Here is a 22,737-nt window from a genome sequence, read left to right on the forward strand (position 1 = left end):
AGCGCTTATTAAAGTGTGCAACAAATCCCTGTAACTCCGCTCATTTTTGACTGGTTCGAACAATTTTTGCAGTAATTGTACGTGAGCCAATAAACTTCAATAGTGAAGTCATTTGATGATTGCAGGAAAAGTGTTTCAGGGCTCCTTTGAAGTTCTTCAACATCTATGACATCACAGGGAAGAAGTACAGGATTATTACACTGTGTTACTACTCACATTTTGTATTTGTATCACTCGACATGTTCAGCGCAAAAAAGGAACACAAAAACACAAGGAAGTGCACGACACTGTGTTTTCGTGTTCCTTTTTTGCACTGAACATGTCGAGTATGTTCCAACTAGCCCAATTCGTCACCTTGTACCACTTTTGCCCGTGACGGCCCTATTGACACTAATTTATTTATTTGCAATTTAATTTTTATTTAATGTCTGTCCCCCTCCTGTTATAACGGATTCACATGACAGGTCAAACAGCATACTTTAGTCCGATATGTACTGAGCATGTTGTAACAATGGCCTTAAATGACTTGGCGCATAATGTTTCCATCGCAGATTAGCTGTTTCTAGTGCAATTTGATACATGGTACTGAAATCAACAGGCTAATGGGAAATTCGGTGTGCAATGTGAATTCATTTTTGGAAGCGCATTGCTCCAGGCTGTTAGGCAAGCCTTGCATCGCAGAAAAGCAGCAGCAAACACCATTGGCAGAAATTGTAGCATCACACTTCTGTTGCCACCTGCGCAACTTGTGAGAGTGTCCATGAAAGTGCACAGCAGGCACATGTGTCAGTAGGCATGCTGACCAAGAACACACTTAAAGCTTGCCATCTTCACCTCGAGAAAACAAATTGCACTCGGAAGATGGGTCTCTTGCATCGGCAAACAAGGAACAAATGAGAGAAGCAACAGAAAATAAATACGCCAGAAACCTTGGCATCATAATGCACAGGCCAAAACATCTTTCACACCATAACAGTGATTAAAAAAGGCAAACAAGACACCCCAGCAAGCTGGCAAAGGTGGGAGCAGGCATGTGCATGTCGTTCTTTAATGTGCTGCAAGCATTATAGAAATAAGTTTTTGTATTGTCTGAGGTGTAAACTGCAACTATCGCTGATAATATTAAATGTAAGCCCCCATAAGCTCTGTCAATCCACAGTTTGTGTCTTTTCTTTAGAAGCACAGCATCAAATATTAGCAGCTATGCAAAGAGAAACAATGCCTCTACCACCTCTGGTGCGCTGGTGCAGGTATTCAAACCATGTACAAACATGCACAAGTGCTGCATAATAACCAAGGAGGGAAGAAAAACAAAGAATGAAAAAAAAAAAAGCTGACAAAAAGAGTGCAGCGTTGTGACACGCACATTGTGACTACTGCACATTCCTCTACGGCATCAAAGGTGTCCTGGCCGACAGCTCTTTGGCATCTGGACTGTCTGTCGTCTTGGGGGAGGGTGAAACATCGGCCACGAGTCATCGTGCACACATCACACATACACACACTGGGGCAGGCAGGCTTAGGAGGGGCAACCCAAATATGGTGCATACATGGTCAGCGATTCCAGTGCACCTTGGTGTCAGCAACACGAACTTGCAGACATCTTAGGCGCTAATCACACGGGATAGGAGGTGAAAAAGCAGTCAGTAAACGATAATGTGGTGAGCAGTTCTCTTATGCCGAGGAGGGGATCCCTTTTACATCGAAAGGGTGGCTCGTAACGCAGCACGAAGGGAGGTGATGACGCACAGTTCCTTCACCCCCATCAAAAGACGCACCCATGTCGGCGGGGAAAGCAGCAATCGTCTGGCAGCGCACACACACAACGAACAACGGGAGGGAGATTGGGAAAGAGAGCAGCAGTGCAGGGGGTCACGAGGCTATAGTGAGCAGTTCTTTTACCTCGAAAGGCTCATCGTCATCAAGGTCAACCAGGCTGTTGGGGTGATTGTAGTTCTGCAGGTCGGTCTTGCGCACTGTTCGGCCCGTCGGGTCAAATGGGTCGACCACTACCTGCTCGGTCCCTTTGATCTCTGCTCGGCAGAAGGGGCAGCCTTGGCCTTCAGAATCCTGGAATGTGAACAACGAAAAGGCACAGGGGTTCGTTTTAAATTTAGACCACGAAATTCTTAAGGGGACTGACAACCAATTCTTATAGTACCTGTTTTCTTTAGTGCAACGGAAAGCCAGTCAGAGCCTCTAATCATGTAGCAGTAACGTGGAAAACACTGTGAAAGGTTGTTTTATTGGAATTTTTTATCTGCAGCAGCGATGAAGTCGTACATGCAATACACCCTGCAGACAGTGGTAGGTGAGTACGACAGCGGTTCGTGTTTGTATGCTGTATTTCACTTCACATGCACCACAAATCAACATGCTTTCTTTAATTGCCGTAAAGGCTTGCATCTAGGTGTCAACTCCTTTTACCTCATAATGAGCATAAAATCAAGCAGCTGTGCCCAATAATATAAAGACTGTAATTTTATGAACGACTTGCAGACCGCAAGCAGCAGTAGACTATGTACAGTAATCTGATCCAAATCCTTCGTGCAATACCAATGCTTGGGGTGCTATGCAGTATGGCCTGAGTATGGCGAAACTTGGAATCTCTCCAAGCTCTGATGACATCCCATTTTGTACGAACTAATAGCATGAAAAGGTCAAATCCAGCCCTCAGCGCGCACCATGTTCCATTGTTTAAGGTGGAAAGCGGTGTCACATGAAGGGCAGTAGACGTAGTTGGGACAAGCTCTTTAGTGCAATGGAAATCTGGTCAGAGTCTGTAATCATGCAGTGGTAACGCAGAAAACACTGTGAAAGATTGTGGTATTGGAATTTTTTGATGTGCAGCGGTGATGAAGCCGTACATGCCACACATCTGCGGAAGTGCGCCCATGCAAGAAAAGTGCCAGAAATTTTTACTAATGAAATTTTGTTAGGAGTGTGCGCACTGTGTCCATGCAGTGTCAGGTGTTCAATACCTGCACTAAATATTCTTTACAATAATTAGTACTCACCGCTTTTGGCATTGCACAGTAAAAGCATGTTAATTCGGATTTCACGGGACCGGAAAAAATGTCCGAATTAACCGAATGCCGAATTAACGAATGAACAGAAAAAACATTAAAATCGAGTTGGAGAAGCATACCTTTATTCGCTGAAGTATTTTGTAATGGTCATCTGTGTTTTTGCACAGATTCCGGCTGACATTACAATTTTTCTTAACTCTTCCAAATGGCCAACAGCACGCAAACTGTCAGAAGTACTCAGGCAAATGTCCTCTAATATCAAAAGCGCCTCCTAGACTTCCCGTGAGGTGCGATGAGGTCGTGACATCATTAATAATTTCTTGATCGGTCCGGAGACCAGTCGTGGCAACACAATCATCAATCGCGGTGTAGGGTCATATCTGTGGGAAGGACAGCATCGAAGGTCGGGCAGTCATCGCCGGTGGACTCGGCAGACACCTCGTCCGTCAGGTACTGCCGCATGCTTGGGCCTCACATGCAAACACGGTCACAACGGGGGGGGGGAAGAAGAACTCCGCAAGAAGAGATCGTGCCGACACAACACAAGGGAAAATGGCGTCGGAGGCGCAGTGGAGCTACGATCCCTAGAACATACTGGCTGGTCTGCCGCCTCTGCACCGTCCCCATGCAAGGCCGCGTCCGCGTCGCGGTTGCGTGCGCAGGGGGCGCTGCGATCCATTGGAGTGCCTGCGCGGTGCATGTCGCGCAGGAGGAATCGGTGGAGTATCGCGCCTTGCCTTTTATTTTGCGCTCCTGCATGGACTACTACAGTAGAATCTCTTTACAACGAACTTCGCGGGACCGCCGAATTTAATTCGTTATTCTGAAATATCGTAGTACTGAAAAATGATGTCGGTAATGTAACACAACAGCGAAAATAACGTACCTTTGCAGGATGTGCACGTGTTGGGGCGTAAACAATGAACGAAAACACTGGGCACCGAGTGGAAACAATTTACTGCTTAAAAAAGTCGGTTATCTTCTGGCGAGTAGAAAGCAGGCGCTGGTGCATGTATACCTCCACATCTGCAACCTTCCTAAGGATGTCTTCGGGTACATCCTTGCAGCACCCGAGGTACGATCAGGTCTTCTCAAAAACACCACAACATCCGAGCTGGAAATAGACTCTTCCGTTGTCCCAGACTCTGCATCTCCAGCGTCGTCTTCGTCACTGCTACAGCAATCCTGCTGACGCACTTGACTCACATTTTCTTCGCAGGTGAGCTCTGCGGACGTAGCCGCTGCGCAGTCACTGTCTAGGTAATCCTCGAAGGTTACCGCAGCGTCTACCAGGAGCTTCTCAGTAAGCTCATTCTAAAGCTCTGGGTCGAGCTCCGCTTCGTCATCGCAGTCTTGTGGCGTAGGCTCGCAGCCTTGCGGTGTAAGCGAAGTCTCGAGAAGACATGCCTTTCGCCAGCAGTTGCTAATGGTGCTTGCCTTGACGTTCCACCGCGACCCTGTCAGCATTTCTACGGCTTGACAGATGTTGACCTCCGTGGGCAGCTTCGGTCGTACGTTAATGAGAAGGCGCTGCACAAGTCGCTTCTGAAATTCGGCCTTCACAGATCTTATTATGCCCTGGTCTAAAGGTTGGAGCAAAGACGTACAATTCGGGGGCAGAAATTCAAGCTGCACATTGCTCAAACACACGTTCACCATATGTGCCGAGCAGTTATCAACGATTAGAAGAACCTTCTTTTGTTTCTTCTTCATTGTGTTGTCGAACTGCAGCAGCCACTGCGTGAACAGTTCCCGCGTCATCCACGCTTTCTTATTTGCCCAATAGTCGCAAGACAACGAGACAAAGTTTTTCAAGCAGCGAGGCTTGGCGGACTTGCCAATAACAAGAGGCTTGAGTTTTTCCGTGCCTGTGGTGTTGCAGCAGAAGAGCACTGACACGCGAAGACATGATTTTTTTCCACCCATGCATTTTTCACATTTAAAGTTCATTGTCTTATCAGGTAACAGCTGATAAAAGCACGCCGTTTTGTCGGCGTTGAAAACGTCGTCTGGACTGAACGACTCGACGATTTCCTGAAAGCGCTCGTTCCACCAGGCAATCGCGCTTTCGGCATCAGCCGCCTTTTCTTCCCCGCACACGACTTGCCACATGATGCCATTCCTTTGCCGGAACCGATAGAGCCATCTGGCACTTGCGTTGAAGCCGGAGGTGCCCAAAGCGACCGCGAACTGTCGCGCCATTTCTTGAATAACAGGGCCTGACAAGGGCACACCGTGTTGTCTGGCATCCTTAAACCATGTGAGGACGTCGTCGTCGACGGTTTGGTAGTTGCCCAGCCGCAAGTGTTTTCTTGAGGGAGCCCAGCTGTGATTCTTGATGTAATTTCACGTACTTCTCCTGATCTTTCAGTATTGTTGCCACTGTTGACGGCGCGATATCACGCTCTCTGCATATGTCCACTTGCTTTTTTCTAGCATTCAGCTCCGTCAGAATTTCCACTTTTTCCTTGAGCGAAAACTGGCATCGCTTCTTTTTAACGCTGAGGCCAGGAGAACTCATTGCCAGAAAAGCGACCACACAACACGATCTTAACTTCGCAGCTCCAAACGACAGCAACTGGAAACGTGGTGAGAACAGCGGCAACAGTGGGACTAAGCCTGCGACGTTGTTTGATTTGGTTTGACCAGTTTGACCGGTTGGTGACGCTCGCTTTGATGTCGACGCTGATGGGGCTGCACCCGTTGAAGTGGGTTTCCCAGCGCATATCTGCTGCAGATGATGATAGGTGTAAGCTTCAGTGATTTCCATATCGAAACATTCACGGAACTTCGTAATAACGAAGCATCTTGTTGATTTCGGGGTTAAATTACGTACGTTAATCTGAAATATTCGGTATTCTGAAATTCGTAGTACTGAAAGTTTCTTACATTGGCAATACAGGCATTTTGGCGGAGATTTGAAAAAGATTCGTTAATCTGAAAATTTCATTAATCTGAAAATTTCGTTAATCTGATGTTTGTAGTAACGAGATTTTACTATACATGTTCTCGTTCTGTTCATGTGGCCAGAGAATGGAACGTCTTGAACCGACCAAACATTGCATTCCACGTCGTCTCTGGACACTGCCATGATCACACTAAGATAGGCGGTGGATCCAGACACTCGAGCAGGCGGTTGCTCGAAGCAAAACCAAAGGGCGAAAAATTCCCCTTTTTTTTTTTGCATTAAGGAGCTACTGTTATCACAAGACTGCCATCATAATATATATACTGTTAAACTGTCCTTACGAAGGTACCAAACATTTCTAAGGTCAGTTTTTAATAAGCAAGCAATTCTGAGAGTAAGAATATTACTTCAGATATATTTAATGTGCTAAATCTCGTAATCATAAAGGTTTGTTCTCGATGTGTTAATTAGACATCGTAATGTTGGAGAAGGTTTTTTTTTTCAACAATAAGCAAAGTTCATAAGATTTCGCCCAATATATTAATATTAGATCTATTTACTGTCCGACAATATATATATATATCAGTTGCGCCTCCCACGGGCTGAGACATTTACAACAGAAGCTTGGCACATCAGAACCATGTGCATCAGCCGAAGAACATACATATGGGATCTTTTTCCACGAGTATCGATCTTGCCACAAGGTTCGAAATTATAAAATGAAAGGGGTGTTGGTTTTCATAGTATGCGTTGTATTTGGTTTTTGGCTCCTCCACTGAAGCTATAGGTTCGTCCTTTAATGACACTGTTGCATGCGGGAATGAGCGGGAAATAGGCGCGAAGCGCGGCACAAGAAATACTCATTCGCAGCGCAAGAAATAATCAACCAGATGTGTGGTGATCATCCCACTGATCATCCCACCGCTGCTCAATTTTTTATTACTATAAATGCCCTTGCATTTTATAACCTCGCAAGACCACCAAAGTCGGGGAACTGTTTGCTGCAAGTAATCAGCTCTCTTTTATCTGGGAATGACAGTCACACACGCCTGCCACAATTGACGTCGTTGACAGCCTCATTGATGGTGGAGATTTCAGTGGCGCGGAGACTGCACTAGCGTCAGGCACAGACCACAGTGCATATGTGGAAAAAAAAGCAACGATATGCTGACTTACTATATTGCTGGTTATGTGGCGCGTAAGACACTAAAGCAGACGCAGTGCGAGACTTGCGCAACATGTCTCAAATCAGACAGAAAGCAACGGGAAGTGATCAGGCCTCGCTATTCACAGCGCACTTTGATAACGGAGGCCTGATATACCCCTCCAGACCTCTCAAAGCAGCTATTGCAAAACTTGAAAATAGTTTTACCACTTATTTCAGCGTGAGTAAGGTGCATGAAAAGAGCGCTGTGGATTTCTGCGCTTTCTTGAAAAATAAAACAGATTTGCCTCATCTGGGATGTGAAGAACATTCAAATTTCATCACAAGAAGCCTCAAAAGTTCTACATTTTACTTAGATTCCGCTCCTTCACGAAATCACTGAACAGCAAAAGAGAACTAAAGATGATAAGACTCAATTAAATGACGCTGATGAAACCCATGACAAGGAACCAGTAAAGATTAAAAATTCCGATGCTCTCAATTCTGTCTCAAGAAGTGATAAGCAGGACGGATTCACTGAGGGATGGTGGTCATCACTGGGAAACTTGTGTGACGCCAGACTTCGTGCTCTTCTGCAACTTTAACTAGCGCTAAGGTATTCCTTACTTATTTGTACCCAATGTCACGTATTGTAATAAAAGCAAACACCGCAGACCTTTGACGTGAAAACGTAAGCAAACGCGAGAGTACGGTTGTAAACGGCACCGCCAGCCCGCCCGTAAGCGAGAGTCGCGGGAGAGACATCTGCTCAAGGAACTCCGACTGCCCGCAACGCCACCGCCGCATGCATCCCCGAGAGGCCGCGGCGGAGAACGGAGACGGCAGACTAGCCAGTATATTCTAGGGACCGTAGTGGAGCGAAGAAAGAAGATGCTGACGTTCGGTGACGCTGCGATTTCCCCCCGCTAGTTGATGACGATGGTGATGTCACTCAGGTTTCAGTATCACTCCAGTGGCGCCAGCGCTGCTTTACCACACTTTTGTGTAGCGGCAGCCGTCAGCATTTATCCGAATTAAGCGGTGCGGAGCCGAATTAACGAAGGTTTGGTCCCATAGATTAACATGCACTTTGGCCGGGACCAATAGAGCCGTCCGAATTATCCGAATTAACGAGCTTTTACTGTACCACTAGGAAACATTACGGTTAAGCAATCAGCCATCTGGGTAACATGGCAGCATTTGTAAATAATGTGAACAAAGGGCAAGGCACGCTGTTTGCAATGCTAGAGCGAAGGATCTCCATAGCTCCTTAGCAATATATTTGTTCCTGTGTCAACCTATTTTTCTGTGCATCGATTATAACCGGAACGTTTTCCAGTGATTGTGCTCATGGATGGCACCGTATAATGCGCAAACTTTGGAAACAAACACTGTGTCATGTTTATACCATGAAAATTCTTCTGACTCTCTTGTATTTTGTTGCACAGATAAAAAAGGAATCTTCAATTTGATTAATCGGAGACGCCTTTTATGTACCTTATTCTGGTGGCGTCCGATGTAGCAATCGTAATCAATGTGCCCTTCAAAGCTTTCTGTGGCGTGAAACTGGTTTTTGCTGCTGCTGACATTTCCAGATTCTCCTAGTGGCATCACGGCCAACTCTGGGGATACTGAACAGTCTGGAGAGCAGCTCAGGATTGCTTCTCTCTTTTTTTTTTTTTTCTTTCGTGGCGCACCTGCAGCACGTAGCACTGCCGTGTTTGGCACCCTGCTGATCGTGACGACATTCTGAACCTGATGCATGTGTTTACTTGAAATGTTAAAAAAAATATTGAAGGTGGTTTAGGGGCCCTTTAAAAAAGACTTTAAAGCACCCGTGTGACGGGTACAATCCTTACATGCTGCTTTGCAACAATGTGTAACCCACATCTATGCAAAGCCACATGTTGTAAAACGGAGTGGCAGTGAAAACAGTAGTGAATGGACGCACACAAAACTCCTGGAGCACTGCTTTGCGCCTCCAATTGTGCAAGACGAGTTGTGCAAAGGCACAACGACACAAGAGGTGATTTGCATGAATCACAAGTGCACTAAACTTGCCTTTTCTAATGGTGGTGACCGTAATGCAGGGGCAGGCAACAGGCACAGAAAACACAGCAACTTACTGCAGTATTCTGACTTAGTGCTTGTTCTATGTTCCATCTGATAAATATTCTTTTTCTATCATTTAATGGCAGCACACTTAGAAAGGAAGCGAGAAAAGTGCTGCAAAAAGGAGACACTCACCTGCCAGGAGGTTAGGCATGGTGTGCAGAGCAGATGCCCGCAGGGCTCGATGCGGATGTCCTTGTCATTCTCGGCACAGATCTTGCACAGTTGGAAGGTGGAGCCCATCTCACAGTAGAGCTCGTACTGCTCTTGTGTCACCTTGATGTGGTCTTCGGGTGTCGCCTGGACGGCCCAACTCAGGTCGGGGTTGACGTTGCGCCCATCTGGGTAGAGGTAGCTGCATAGAACAGTCCAAGGGCATCACTGTGTTGCCACAAAGCAACGTTAGCATCTGCGCTCCCTGCATTAGTGTCCGTGTGTAAAGCTGTAATACACGCGTGCTCTCACTAGGGAACTGCTGAACTAATTTAAACTACCCACAGTAACTATATTTGAAAGACAACGAAAAGGGCAAAATCCCGTTGCATCATTTACACCGTAAAGCACGTCGACACGACTTTGCTCTAGCCCCTCAAATCCATCTCAGACTGGCTTTCCGAATGGGTGAGTGTTAGATGAGGGCAAACATTGTATTCTGCTTTGAACTCACAAAAATGCCCATTAGATTCAAGGGCACATTAGAACTGTGTCAGTACATACAGCCAAATAAATACATTTTACGCCAGTAGAAAATACCATGTCCCCTGGCCTTCCGTACAATAAATTTATGGTATGTTCACACCTTCTTTTTTTCTTTTTTGGTGGCTCAGTGAATAACTAATTGATACTGATGACACCCTTAAAGGACCCCTGACACCAAAATTGAAACCTCGAGATGTTTGTGTTGTTTGACTTTCCTGTATACGGGGGCACATCTGACCGATTATTAGTGACGAACGTTGCCTTTAAGATATCTCAATTTGGTTTTAAAGTAAGCGTGAGTGCTCATTTGAGTTGGCTGCACCTCGCGACATCCTGGTGTGACATGTGTGACGTTCCAAGAGTAAAGCAAGTATTGTGGACGTCACAGAAGGTTTGCGCACGGGCGACGAGGCCTATTGTTCTGCACCCCTCTAGCTTTGTTGTTGGCCTGCTGTCCAGGTAGTTTTCGTGAGGGGACACGCACTTAACAGGTTTAACCCATACCGAGGCACCCACATACTTTCAATCTCTACTGCTCGCAGGGCCCCCGATTTGAAAACCGCGTCACCACAACTTGAGTGCACGTGGTCTTTGATGATCCCCCGCATGGGGCGCTAGTTTATTATGGTTTTTAGGCGGGTGTTTTGAAGTGACGCTAAAATGGTCACAATTAACTACGCTAGAGCATTTACGATTTAACTTAGGTATTACCAGACACAAAGCTACAAATTACAGTAAAAAAGTCATCAACAAAAATTTTGCTGTCAGGGGTCCCTTAAGATTGAAGTAATGGAAGTGGACTGTATTATGTCATGTCATTGCTCATCCGATCATTATTATACCTTATTTATGAATAAAAATATCTAAAAGGGTGAGGGGCCACGCGGCACGAGAAAGTTGTAGCATACTGGCAAGGTACACATTGAAAGCAATTTACTAGAAATTGTAGATGCAACCCCAGTGGCAAATAGACTGCACAAGCAATAAGAAGAAAGAAAAACCGTGATACGGCACAAAGTTGGGGACGACAGGTCACTCACAATCCTTCCCGATAGCCGTCGAGAAGTGCTTGGCACAGGGATTTGTTTTGTGGAATGGTCTGCAAGATGTTTCCCTCAGCTGTGACGTAGCCAATGGCCCACTGGCCCAGCCTTGTACAGCTTAGCCGGAATACGTAGCTGTGTGCACAAGGGTAAAAGTTGTACGTCAGATGTCAGTGTCCACTAAAAGTGCATCAACAAAACCAGAAACTGCAATGGCAGCTATAACAACAGAGATGAGAAAACCAGTAAGCTTAACATGACAGTTATTCCTCCAGTGGCATATCAACAGCGCGAAAAGAAGCTCTTTTTAATTACGAAGAAGCTATAAGCAGATAACACCTGCAAAGCCAGGCACTACCCTCACACTGTGTGAGCTCACAAACCAGTTCCTACAAAGGAAATTCGCAGTTTCTAAGCCTAAATTTTGCAAACTAGTACACTGTTTCAGATAAGTCATCTTTTTAGGTGTGGCAGGTTAACGCGCGAAACACACAGCACAGTCGCAGTGAAAGCTGGAAGAGTGGCCTTTCTAGAGCCTGTTGTAAACTCTGTTGGGGCCACTCATACAAGTACACTTGGAAGGTATGCAGTACACCATAAATCATAATTTTTGTGAAGTAGGGAAGCACCCACTACGCAATTATTTGTCATTCTGCGGAGAAGCGTGGTACCCGCTACACATCTGTAAGGCATAATGCAGACTTTGTTGATGCTGTGACTGATGACGAAGAATGATGGCTGAGCCCTTTGTAATGGGCTGGAAGCATTAAACGTCCCACTCGTTACGCAATTCGCATTGTGTGACACCTGCTTGTTATTTTACTCTTCTACCCCACTATATTACATATGTTAATGTGATTCCTGGCCCAACATGACTCCTGTATAGGGTCTTTTTGCGAAGGAGTTTCAAGCACCGGTGTGGCCCTGTGGTAGAACTTGATTGCCATGCAGAGGGCCCGGGTTCAAATCCCGTCTAATCCAGGATATTTTTTTCTAATTTCACTTTTTTCTTATTTCGCACGATAGTGGTTACTACACAGGCGGCAATGGCGGTGGTGGGCAACTACGCCACCAAAATCGGCTGTTGTTGTGATCTCTATAACAGCTTTCTCTGTAAAAAAAGACATGCAATGAATGGCCAACCATAGCATGGATGTTCTGCACGCAAGCCATGGTCATTAAACAAAGTTGCGAGATGTGCCGGCATCCGAACTTGTGCGATACGTGACAGTGACAGTGCTCGAGCAGATTTATCATCCGATATTGTTACATGAAATTTATTATCTAAGTGAACACAAATACAGAAGGTCTGGCAATACAGTTGGTGGATGAAAATTACTTTCCTTTTTCCAAATTGTAAAAGATATATTGTGAAGGCACAAATTCAATTAGACATTATAATAATAATAACAACAATGACAACAAAAAGGTGCAGTCATTCCTCTTGACACATGATGGCAACAGCTCACCTTCCTGGCTTGTTAATGTATTTGTACAGACGTGCCTTGACCTCATCATATGTAAGGAAGGCAACATAGCCAGGGTGGGTAACTGCCAGGATTTGCCAATTTCTAAGAAGTGTTGACCAGGGCTGAAATAACCTGAAAAGATGAGATTGGTGCACTTAAAACACAGCAGTATAAACATTGCAAAAATAGCACTTCCTCATCACCTGTAGTGTGAATTGAGCATAACAGTATTCAGACGACATGCGTATAATAGCAATGCATGCATTATATGCATGTCATCAGCAAACGCAGCTACACTGAATTTGCTGGCCTACCAGGAAAGGTTAGTTTTCAGAGCACCCACACAAAAAAGTAATCCTATTACAAAAAGGGCAATGTTGGCTGTCGTGCTGTCAATCGCGAATAATTATTTCTGGGGTCTCTCGCGCCAAAACCACAATATCATTACGAGACACACCATAGTGGAGGACTCCAGAAAGATTTCGACCACCTAAGGTTGCTAAATGTGTGCCTAAATCTAAGTAGCAGGTGCTATTGCATTTCGCACTCATTAAAACGTTGGCAACCACGAATACGCAGGTTTGGAAAGAGCACCTTCCAAGCTACGTTTGCTTTTGATATTTGGTAGATGATATAGGCATGTATAAGGGAATCAATGTTGCTGGCGATCTCAGCCGCAAGATTTTGTGTCAGTACCCCTTTAAAAGCAAATAACAAAAAGAATCATAAGGACAACATTAGATTCACATGGAAGCTGTCTCCCGAAGGGGTACGAAAGACAGTGAAACAATATTCGTTGTCTTTACACAGTACATGCCTGCCCTGAAAAGAAGGCGTTCTGCGCACATGCTCAGCTTGAGTTTAGTTGAGACGCTGCACTATCATTAGACAACATCCTGCTTCAACGAACGCCCACTTCCTGGTGCACTTCCTGCGATCCGCAGAGCAGAGTTTCTTAATGTCGCTACATTGCTCACATTATTTTTTCAACTCCGTTTTTCCAGATAAATCTGCAGAAAACTGGCCCCAGTTCCTGCGCATTTTGGTTTAACAGATGAAAGTATATACTAGTATTAATAAGGTCTGTTATGTTAACATATAAAAAAAACATAGCTAAGGGCACCTCTAAATGAAAGGCTTTTGAGTTAAAACATTGGTTCAGGTATTACAGTTTGGATACATGGTAAAGAAAGCAGCACAAACCATAACATAGAGCACCTAAACTTCACACATTAAGTGGGTCAATGAGTGTACTGTGGCTCTGGTAAGCAAAGCAGGGTACCTTACAAGGCTGGTCTTCAAAGAAACTATCACAACAAAAGCAGTGGAAAAGGAAGCGGCTTAAGCTGGGAATCAACGAAGGGTTGTAGTGTGCCATAATCCAAAACTTCCAGAAAACAAGAAGAATTTCCCATTCAGTTCAGTCTTCTAATAACATATTTGACATTTGTGAGTCAAGATATACATTCGAACCTCACTTAAATAAAGTGAGCCAGAAAAATGAAAATGCTTTGCACTGATATCAGCATTAAAGGGACACTAAAGGCAAATAAAAATTTATGTCAGAGTGAAAGCTCAGTGTAGTATGACATCTAAAACGGCAATATTATCAACAGCAGTGCCCTACTTACCGAGAAATTAAGCTAAATGTATCACAAATGAGCGCCATGAGTGGGACATTGTGGAAGTGATCCCAATGACATGTGAGCGTCCGACTACAATTAATCACTAGTAATCAAACTAGCTGCAATAAAAAAAAAGAACCTTCCGTGCATCAAGAGACGTAATGAAATGCCGCTTGTTTGTTTCTGTTTGATTCATGGAAAAAAGAACCTCTTTGGCATTGCCATCGGGAACGGCACGCGTGGTTCAAAAGTTCCGTTTTTGCCGAAATGCGCTTCGCCTGGCGCCCTGCTTTGTTCACGCGGTCGCGTCTCAGTGGTAGTTTCAGTATCGCGTACTGCCGCGTATGTTTTGCACGCTCGTCAAACTTGCTCAGACAGAAATTTCGACAAAATGCCGCATGCATGTGATGTTGAAGGATGCCCGAATGGTGCACGCCGCTGTGCAGTAAAGGTGGGCAACGTTGGGCACGGCAACAGTGACGTGAGAAAGATCACTTTCAGGCGGGTGATTTGAAGTGCGCTAATGCGATGCGGACCACTAAAGCGTGATTTTATTTCAAAATAAGCACTTCCTTGGCAAAAAAGTAGCGCAACGAGGTTTCTGGATCGCTATTTCAACAATCAACGTCGACTTAATATTTGCCTTTAGTGTCCCTTTAGTAAATATATATGGTTGTAAGATGTTGGGTGTAACAGGTATTTTCCTGCTGTAAGTACCAGCATAGCAGAATCATAATGGCACTGTAATGGTAGTCTGCAGCTTCAATCATCAAGGATTATTTAAGCAGTACACCAGTGTTTTAGCATTACACATCAATAAAAAAAAGGCTGCTACAAACACGAGTTAGCATCACGTCATGTTTGGCAGGAAGCCGCCACAGCACTGGCCACCACAACAGATCAGAATTAAAATGCAAATGAACATTATATATGAAAATGACTCCTACAGAGCTCATAAATGTCATGCTTAGCAGTAGGCCACCATAGCAATGGCCATCTCAGAATTAAAATGCAGATGAACATTAAACATGCAAATGAGTTCTACAGAGCTGATAACCGAGACGGTGGAAATCTTTTGAGAAAGGATGTAACATGAAGCTATGCATGACACCAACATTAGCAAGGTGAATATCCAGGAACATTAACTGACGATGTTGCCGACTTCAACCTCTAGACCAGGGACATACTTTAACTGCTCTTTTCGGACCATATCACTTGTGTCACACTTTGTACAAGCTTTGTGGATATTTGCAGAACCCTAAGAAACTTTGTTCTTTGACAAGTACATCTGCAGAGTTGCATAAAAATGCCGTGCACTCTACTCACCTTGTGAACACATCAAACTCGAAATTTGAAATATAGTCATTGCAGGTGAGGTCAATGGTGGACTTGAGTGCCATTGCTTCAAGCCCAGAACTGATGGGATGGACTTCGTGAAGCGTTTGTCGAAAAACCCGCCACGCTACGACAGTCCTGCACAGCATCAAATGAGAATGGACAATTAATAGTGTCATGCACATACACATGCCATTGTGTACACATGCAGACAGAAGTTTACAAGACACGGACTCCATGGCAAATATGAAATTATTTTTGGTTAGTGCACAACGCTTCTAATTTAATAACTGTGCAGATCATAAGAACTACTACAGGCTGAAACTTTTCATTAGAGGGCATGTTTAAGATTATGCAGAAATACAGCTTTTTTTTTTCAGATCTCATGTTCTGTACATTTTTGTTGCTAGGTGTACACTAACAGTAATGGTTGTACATTATTAGAGTGGTTTCCTCTCAGAGAAACATCAGCCTTGCAAAACCAATCTGTTAGCCAACAGACCAGCACTAACAACAAAAGCTGTACTGACTATGCCTTCAGCAGCAAGTGCCCATATAAATATGTCAGCAAAGACCACCAAAATATCTTTAAAAACTAAGCTTCGAGATCAGGCAAACAAATGGGCAAGGCAGTATTAGACTATAAAAAGAAGCAATGCCATATAGAAATCGGTCCCAGATAAAAATGGAATCAGGAGGAGGGCATGTTTGTCCAACAGTAATGGCCCAACAGTCAGCGGTGTCGTAAACAGCAACACACAAGATTAAAACAACGAAACTCAGTTGCATGGAAAGGAAACCTCATTGTTTCCCAACTCGCAAGGTAGCAGGAGCAAACAAACTGGAAGGGGAGGGAGGATGTGATGTCATACGCTACACCCCCCGAGCAAAGAGTCTTGAAGAAGAGGGGTGTGTCAAATATAGAAACCTAGGTCACAGCCGCAGCTGTCAGCCCAGGGTCTTTTCCCTGCCTTCTTGCCTGCCACTACCCACTCGTCGTGCTCACTGCCAAACTTTTTCATTCACGTAGCAGCCCCAGTCGCCTTCCCATGCTGGCCCACGGCCAGACAACTCACTCTTCGGCACTGACTCAGGTGCACATACATCGTGTATGCCCACTGCTTCTCTCTCAGCCTCAGCTGAGAGCCGAAACTGGCACGCAAGTGGGTGTGCAAACCCACTCATGTCAGGATTGTCAATGGCGACAGGAAGAGGGCGAAAAATTTGATCTTTGACGCAGGCAACTCGCGTCTGACACAAGACAAAAATGCCTAGTCTGTGCAGGTGACGTGGAATGACTCACAGTGGTAATGAACAGGCAGAGATACTTTCATTTTGAAAATTTTTTAAATGCTTTGCAGCTCAAACACTTGCTCAGAAATTTTGAACTAACAGGACAATGATAATGAGTCACTGGTAGGTATTAAAAAAAAGGGGGGGGGGGGGCAGGGGTTCACCCACAACTTTGATCAAGATGTTTTCTATAGCCTACCAGAAAGAAATACCATTTGTAAAACTAAACCAATGTTGCTCACTCACTTTCTTGCTATTGTAGCAATGACATGCTTTTGGAAATGTGCTTAGTATTCCCTGGAGGTCCTACAGACCTGAAAGCTCGTTCAACCTTATGTATGACTGAGGAACATTCTACACATAAATGTGAGTTTTGCAAGTAATGATATTGACAGAAGGTAAAGTAAACTGTGAAAGAAGAGCGGTGGTCCTCTTGTCAATATCCTTGCCAATAAGGCATTGGGCTTTTACACAACTTGCTCCCAGGATACTTGAAACCAGTGCTAAAGCGTACACACAAAATATGCTTTGTCCAGGTTGTCGGAATGTCAGAAAAAAAAAAGCTTCGATACAGGTAGCACACATCACATGAGCCATGACAGTGTCTACATGCAAGTGATGTAAGCAAATACATTTCGTGTGTCACCGCTCTGAAGATAATTCCAGTGCGATACTTGATAAATTACGAAAGTGATGTGTTCTTGTTTGATGTCCAACAGGCAGGGGCGTAGCCAGAAATTTTTTGCGGGGAGGGGGGGGGGTTCAACCATACTTCTTTTTATGTTCGTGCGTGCATTTATATGTGTGTGTGTATATATAAGCAAACAAAATTGAAAATTTTCAGGGAGGGGGGGTTGAACCCCCCGCAAACCCCCCCCTTGGCTACGCCCCTGCCAACAGGTGTCGCTTAGTAACGAATGTTTGCCTAAGGAGCACAAGGAATTCTGTAGCTGTACTTTAAGAATAGGGAACATCATGTCAATGTAAAAATTACTATTGCAAGCCATGGTGGGTGAGTCTATCTTACTGTACTTGCCGAGTGACTGTATTGGACATCCTAAAAGCAAAAATAAACTGCAACACAATTTCCAATCCTAACTCCACAAACATGCCCCAAATTGAGCCAATTCCAGATGGCCACAAGAATTTCCAGGTGGCAAATGAATACTAGACAAGAAAAAAGTGTGAAGAAAAGTGAAATTTCGTCAGGATGTCAAGTTTCTTTTAGCACTCCTAGCAGAAGATTTTCCGAGAATTTGGTACAAAGTGTTATTAGTGTGATGTACAAGCGGTGCATAATAATAACAGTGTGGTATACAAGTCTGTTGCCCGAACAGAGCTATGAACACCACCAAGGTCGAATCTGGCGAAAGCACGAGGGGGTATGCTATGGCAAATCGATGTCATATGGCATAAGACAGGCACGTAGCCAGGATTTTTTTTCGGGGGGGGGGGCCCAAGGCCTAATTGTTCGAAAGAAAGTCTTTACATGGCAAAAACAAAAAAAAAAGTTGCCTGGGAATATAGAAGGCTGGAAAAATTTCGGGGGGGGGGGGGGGCGGGCCCCCCGGGCCCCCCCCTTGCCTACGTGCCTGGCATAAGATACTAACTCTGTGTTACACACAGTCTGATTATTTGGTGGAAGTAGGGGACATGTTAAAGGGACACTAAAGGCAAATATGTCGACTTGGGCTGTTGAAATAGTATTCCGGAAACCTCGCAGTGCTTGTTTTGTGCCAAGTAAATGCTTAGTTTCAAAGAAAATCGCGTCTTAGAGGTCTGCATACCATTAGCGCAATTCAAGCCACCCACCTCTGAGAACGGCTTCCTGCATAGCCATGCCCTCCCTTTACTGCCTGACAGCCAGTGCTGCGGTGCAACGGGGCAAGGAGCTTTAGCAAAGCACAGCCCAGCAAAAACGAAATAAAGGTATCATCAAGAAGTTCTTTTCTCGACGAATCAGACTGAAATATATAATAGTTGCACTTTACTCCATCCTGTAATGCACTAAAATGCTCCTTTATGTCATGGGTAGTGACTGAGGCCCTACTACATCATCGGGCTTGTACCAGAGAATATCAGACTGGTGACTCAAATCGTGTCCCACTTTTACCTTAATTTCTCGATTGCTAAAGCGCTGCTGCACATAATATTGATGTTTTACGACGTTCTCAAGCATTGACCTTTCACTGTGACATAAATTGTTATTTGCCTTTAGTATCCCTTGAAGCACAACATATGGTTACATGAATGTTCCTTGCATGACAAGATAAGAAGCAGTGTGCATGATTACAGCAACCCAATTATCTTTCTTTTTTTTTTTAGATTTAAGTGTTATACAAGGTTCACTGCAGGCTTCCCTATCGTCCTCAGATGAAATAAACGGGGCACTACGTCTATACTTGCTTTAAAATTGGGGGTCGGTCATGTGTAATACGTAGGTGAAGTTGAAAGTGTCGGTGACCAGAGCCCTTACCATCGAGGTAGTTCGTTTAGTAAGTGATGTCAGGTGACACTGATGAAAAAGTGTGAGTGCAAAAGCACATGCTCTCATGTTGCCTCTAAAACATTTAACATTTTGTGTTCCGGAAATACAATGATGATTCTTCTTGTTTCTCTTTGTTTTTCTTTTCATAATTCTTAAAGCATACAAACACAGACAAACACAGCGAGAAATTATAAAAATGTTGAAATGATCACTAAGGTACTGTGTGCACAATTTCACCTGCCAAAATAGCACATCAAAAGAATCACTGATAAAAATAATGGCATTTGTGTGGCGTATCTTGAGGCACTTCAGATTGAACTTTTGCTCCAAATTTCAATATTTGCAGTGTTCTTAAGAAGGTAATGAAAAGGTAGACATCTGAGTTTTCTCTCAGTGCTGTTATGCCTTTGTGTGAGTGATATTACTTCTGCAATTCTTTCTGACAATTTTCTGTATCAGGCATATTTTCCATGTGACTGAATGGGGGCTTTTGAAGTATGTTGGACATGAATAAGTTCCGGCATGGAGTTTACATTTTGGAAACTACAAAACTGACCGAAGAATTCAAAATATTTGTGCTGCAGTATGCTTCAACGATTCTGAAATGCAAGAAATGTGGTGAAACAGTTTTTAACAGACAAAATCAGTCATGCCTGCATGACATATAACCAAACAGGAACAAAGCATTTGTGCCCACGCACATATATGTCAAGGACCAATGTTATTAATTTGCTAGAAGAGATCATTCGTTAGGGGCACAATGACACAAGTGCCGTATTAACAAATATAAATGCCCTTTTCAATTGAAACTATCATAAATGAAACCCTTTGACAATGTTAAAGCAACATTATCTGCATTTAAAAATTCATTGTCATAACATTTGTTTACTGATTACAGACTCCATTTTAGATACATCAATATGAACTATATATCTTGTTTCATGAATGTTATTCCGTCAGGCAATATCGATTCCACTGTTTCATTTTGTTTACTATGTACTTCATATACTTTAGTGTATTAATAGCATTTCACATAGTCGTAGTACCCCCTGTGCTGTAATGCTCACCACTTGATATGGGTAAGAAAAAAAATCTATGTAAAAGGATCAATGACAATTACTTCTAAAAGGCAGTTCTAGGCAGTGGTATCCTCACTTATGGTCTTGTATGGGCTGAATTTGAATGTCATACTATTGACAGTGTGCTGTTAAAGCCGTGGGCAACCTCTTCCTTTCATAGCGTGTATGACAGCAGGCAATGCAGGGGTAACCATATAATCGTACATGGCAACCCACTGAGCTACTAATAACTAAACTTCTGTAAACAATCCAACAATTTGTAGTGCACCTATCCAAAGTGGATGGCCATGCCAGAAACCTACTTTTTCATACATTCAGCAATGAAAGAGCCAGTTTGTGTGTGTGTGTGCACGAATACACTAGGTCAACAGTATCATTGCTGCATTATGTGCAACACTTTTGTATGTCAGTATAAGAAACCGACGTTTCAGGCGTGTTAAGTACAGTAAAAGCCTCAAAACCAAATGTAACAGTTTTAACTCACGTATTAAGTACGCTAAAAGCCTCAAAGCAAATATAACAGCTTTAACTCGCATACAGCTGCCAGCAGAGCCACTCAGCTCATGTTCTAAAACAATGTAGAATGCCAGTCAAGTAAAATAAAACTGAAGTTAAACAAACCGACTTTCGCACTGTTGTAACAGTATTCATTCGAATATGGCAAAGCATTCAGTAGGCTCACAAGTTGACACATCGTGGTCGCAGGCGCTCCCGCGTATGCCTTATGCCAACGCGTTTACAAAACTGACTAAACGCGGTCGAAGTGGTTCACACCTACAGGAAGAGATAAGAAAGAAAAATATGGCATGGGCGGAGGACAAGAATTCGTTGCGCTTGGAGGATCCCTCGTCGCTACCGGGCTCAATGGAGCGATCGCTTCCGCTTGACGCTAGGGAGGAGGACCCAATCAGCGGATAAACCGCGTGGACGGCTCGGCAGCCCCGGCGTCGCGAAACCAACAAAAAACGGGAGAGCGTCCGTCTAGCGTTTCCGCGGCAGCGACGGGTATTATTTGACAGACATCACCGGGGAAACGAGAGATGTTTCCCACGCCTAGCTTCTCGCAGAAACGGCATGCAAACACGCAGGTCGATCGCGAGAGACGATGGACGGAACGGGTGGGTGGTGTTGCGGGAAAAAAACAGCACGAGCATACATACACGCAGAGCACTACTTACCGGTCCCCGAACGCGTTTTTCCAGAACTCGGACGCGTCACTTTTGGTTATCCGAAAAGTGTCGCCACAAAAAACGCCGTTGGGGTAAATGGCTTTCAGTTCGGACAGCATGTGGCTAAACACTAGGCTCAGTTTGGTGAGGTTCCTCCGAAAGTGCGACGTCTCGTCGAACATCCTCTCTTTTCCCTCCTTGAAAAGCTTGATCGCCTGTTTGCACTTCCTGTTCAGGTTCTCAATGAACACACGAAAGTACTCGTTGTCGTTCAGCAAGTGCATTTTGTCTTCGTGCTTACTGTAGATCACCCGCAGATGCTGGTACGTATCCGGCAGGATGTCCAAAATGAACGGCGGGCTATTTTTTAGGTTCATTCGCGAGTGCTGGCACAGCTTGACCACTTTGTCCATAAGCTTCCACGTCTTCTCGATAGTCCGTCGGTCGATCACAAACTTGGGAGGTGCCATCGCTTCGGAAAATGCGCCGTGTATTCGACTAAATAACGACGTAATGTTCATTGCTTGTAAATTCTTAGACCTACTATTCACCGCCATCTTACATCGCCTGGCTATTCACCCTGAACTAGAAAACTACCCACAATGCACAGCTCCAGAGAAATAATTCACGCACAATAAACATTACTTTTCATCTTTCATAAAATAATTCGAAACAATTACTATCGTAAGTCTTAACCACTCAGTTTTAATATATACGTAACGAGGTAGTTCTTTTTACTTAGAAAAAATTTCGCTACCTTCCATTTCGCCACTTTTCCATCCTCTTCCAACATGGCCACTTCGGTGGACGTCGACGATACAAGCTGGTAAGCCGGGTTGGATTTTAATCTTGTTTACCAAACGACTACCTCAACCTAGCAACGCCCTGTTCAAAGCGTCTTGTGGAAGAACCTGAAACATTTAATAAAGCTGTAGGACTTTTCACCGGTGGTCGACTTACGCATATGATTGCAAGAGTTGCGTGCTTAAGCGCTCTTTAATCTTGCATGCCAGCAGTTCTAATTTTCTGGCTCTTTAATGAAACTACCGCTTAACGGAGAGCCCTGCTTAACATTGTAAGTTATGTCAGTTCGCAGTACTGGCAGCGAATTCTCAATCAGCCAAGTTTTGCATTAATGTATGTTTCGCTGTTGCTAAAGTGTTGACATCGGTGTTGCCGCCCGTCACTGACACATCATGCGGTTAATATGCCAGGAATTCTCATATCTCGGCACATCTGTCCACAAGTACTTGATCTCACTTATGAATTTAAATGTGCACTGTTGTGTCGTATTTTCATTCGAAACGTCAACGAGGCAATCGCTCCCGCTTTCAAGCTGCCCTG

The 22,737-nt window shown here is 44.2% G+C and overlaps 2 protein-coding genes across 2 annotated transcripts in view; one reads left to right on the plus strand and one right to left on the minus strand.

Moving 5' to 3' along the window:
- LOC119393282 (E3 ubiquitin-protein ligase CBL) overlaps window positions 1–21,996 on the minus strand; it is a 56,360-nt gene extending 34,364 nt beyond the window's left edge. The window contains exons 1-6 of the mRNA XM_037660216.2: window positions 21,403–21,996; window positions 15,356–15,502; window positions 12,405–12,536; window positions 10,933–11,070; window positions 9,329–9,548; window positions 1,903–2,070 (exon numbers count right to left, since the gene is read on the minus strand). Coding sequence (XP_037516144.1) covers window positions 1,903–2,070; window positions 9,329–9,548; window positions 10,933–11,070; window positions 12,405–12,536; window positions 15,356–15,502; window positions 21,403–21,950 — 1,353 coding nt within the window. The 5' untranslated portion in view covers window positions 21,951–21,996. The remainder of the gene's footprint in view (window positions 1–1,902; window positions 2,071–9,328; window positions 9,549–10,932; window positions 11,071–12,404; window positions 12,537–15,355; window positions 15,503–21,402) is intronic.
- A 146-nt stretch (window positions 21,997–22,142) lies between these two features.
- The window catches only part of LOC119393287 (TBC1 domain family member 23), a 46,391-nt gene continuing 45,796 nt past the window's right edge, over window positions 22,143–22,737 (plus strand). The window contains exon 1 of the mRNA XM_037660220.2: window positions 22,143–22,219. Coding sequence (XP_037516148.1) covers window positions 22,185–22,219 — 35 coding nt within the window. The 5' untranslated portion in view covers window positions 22,143–22,184. The remainder of the gene's footprint in view (window positions 22,220–22,737) is intronic.

This window comes from Rhipicephalus sanguineus, chromosome 5 (genome assembly GCF_013339695.2).
Source record: "Rhipicephalus sanguineus isolate Rsan-2018 chromosome 5, BIME_Rsan_1.4, whole genome shotgun sequence".
NCBI lineage: Eukaryota > Metazoa > Arthropoda > Arachnida > Ixodida > Ixodidae > Rhipicephalus > Rhipicephalus sanguineus.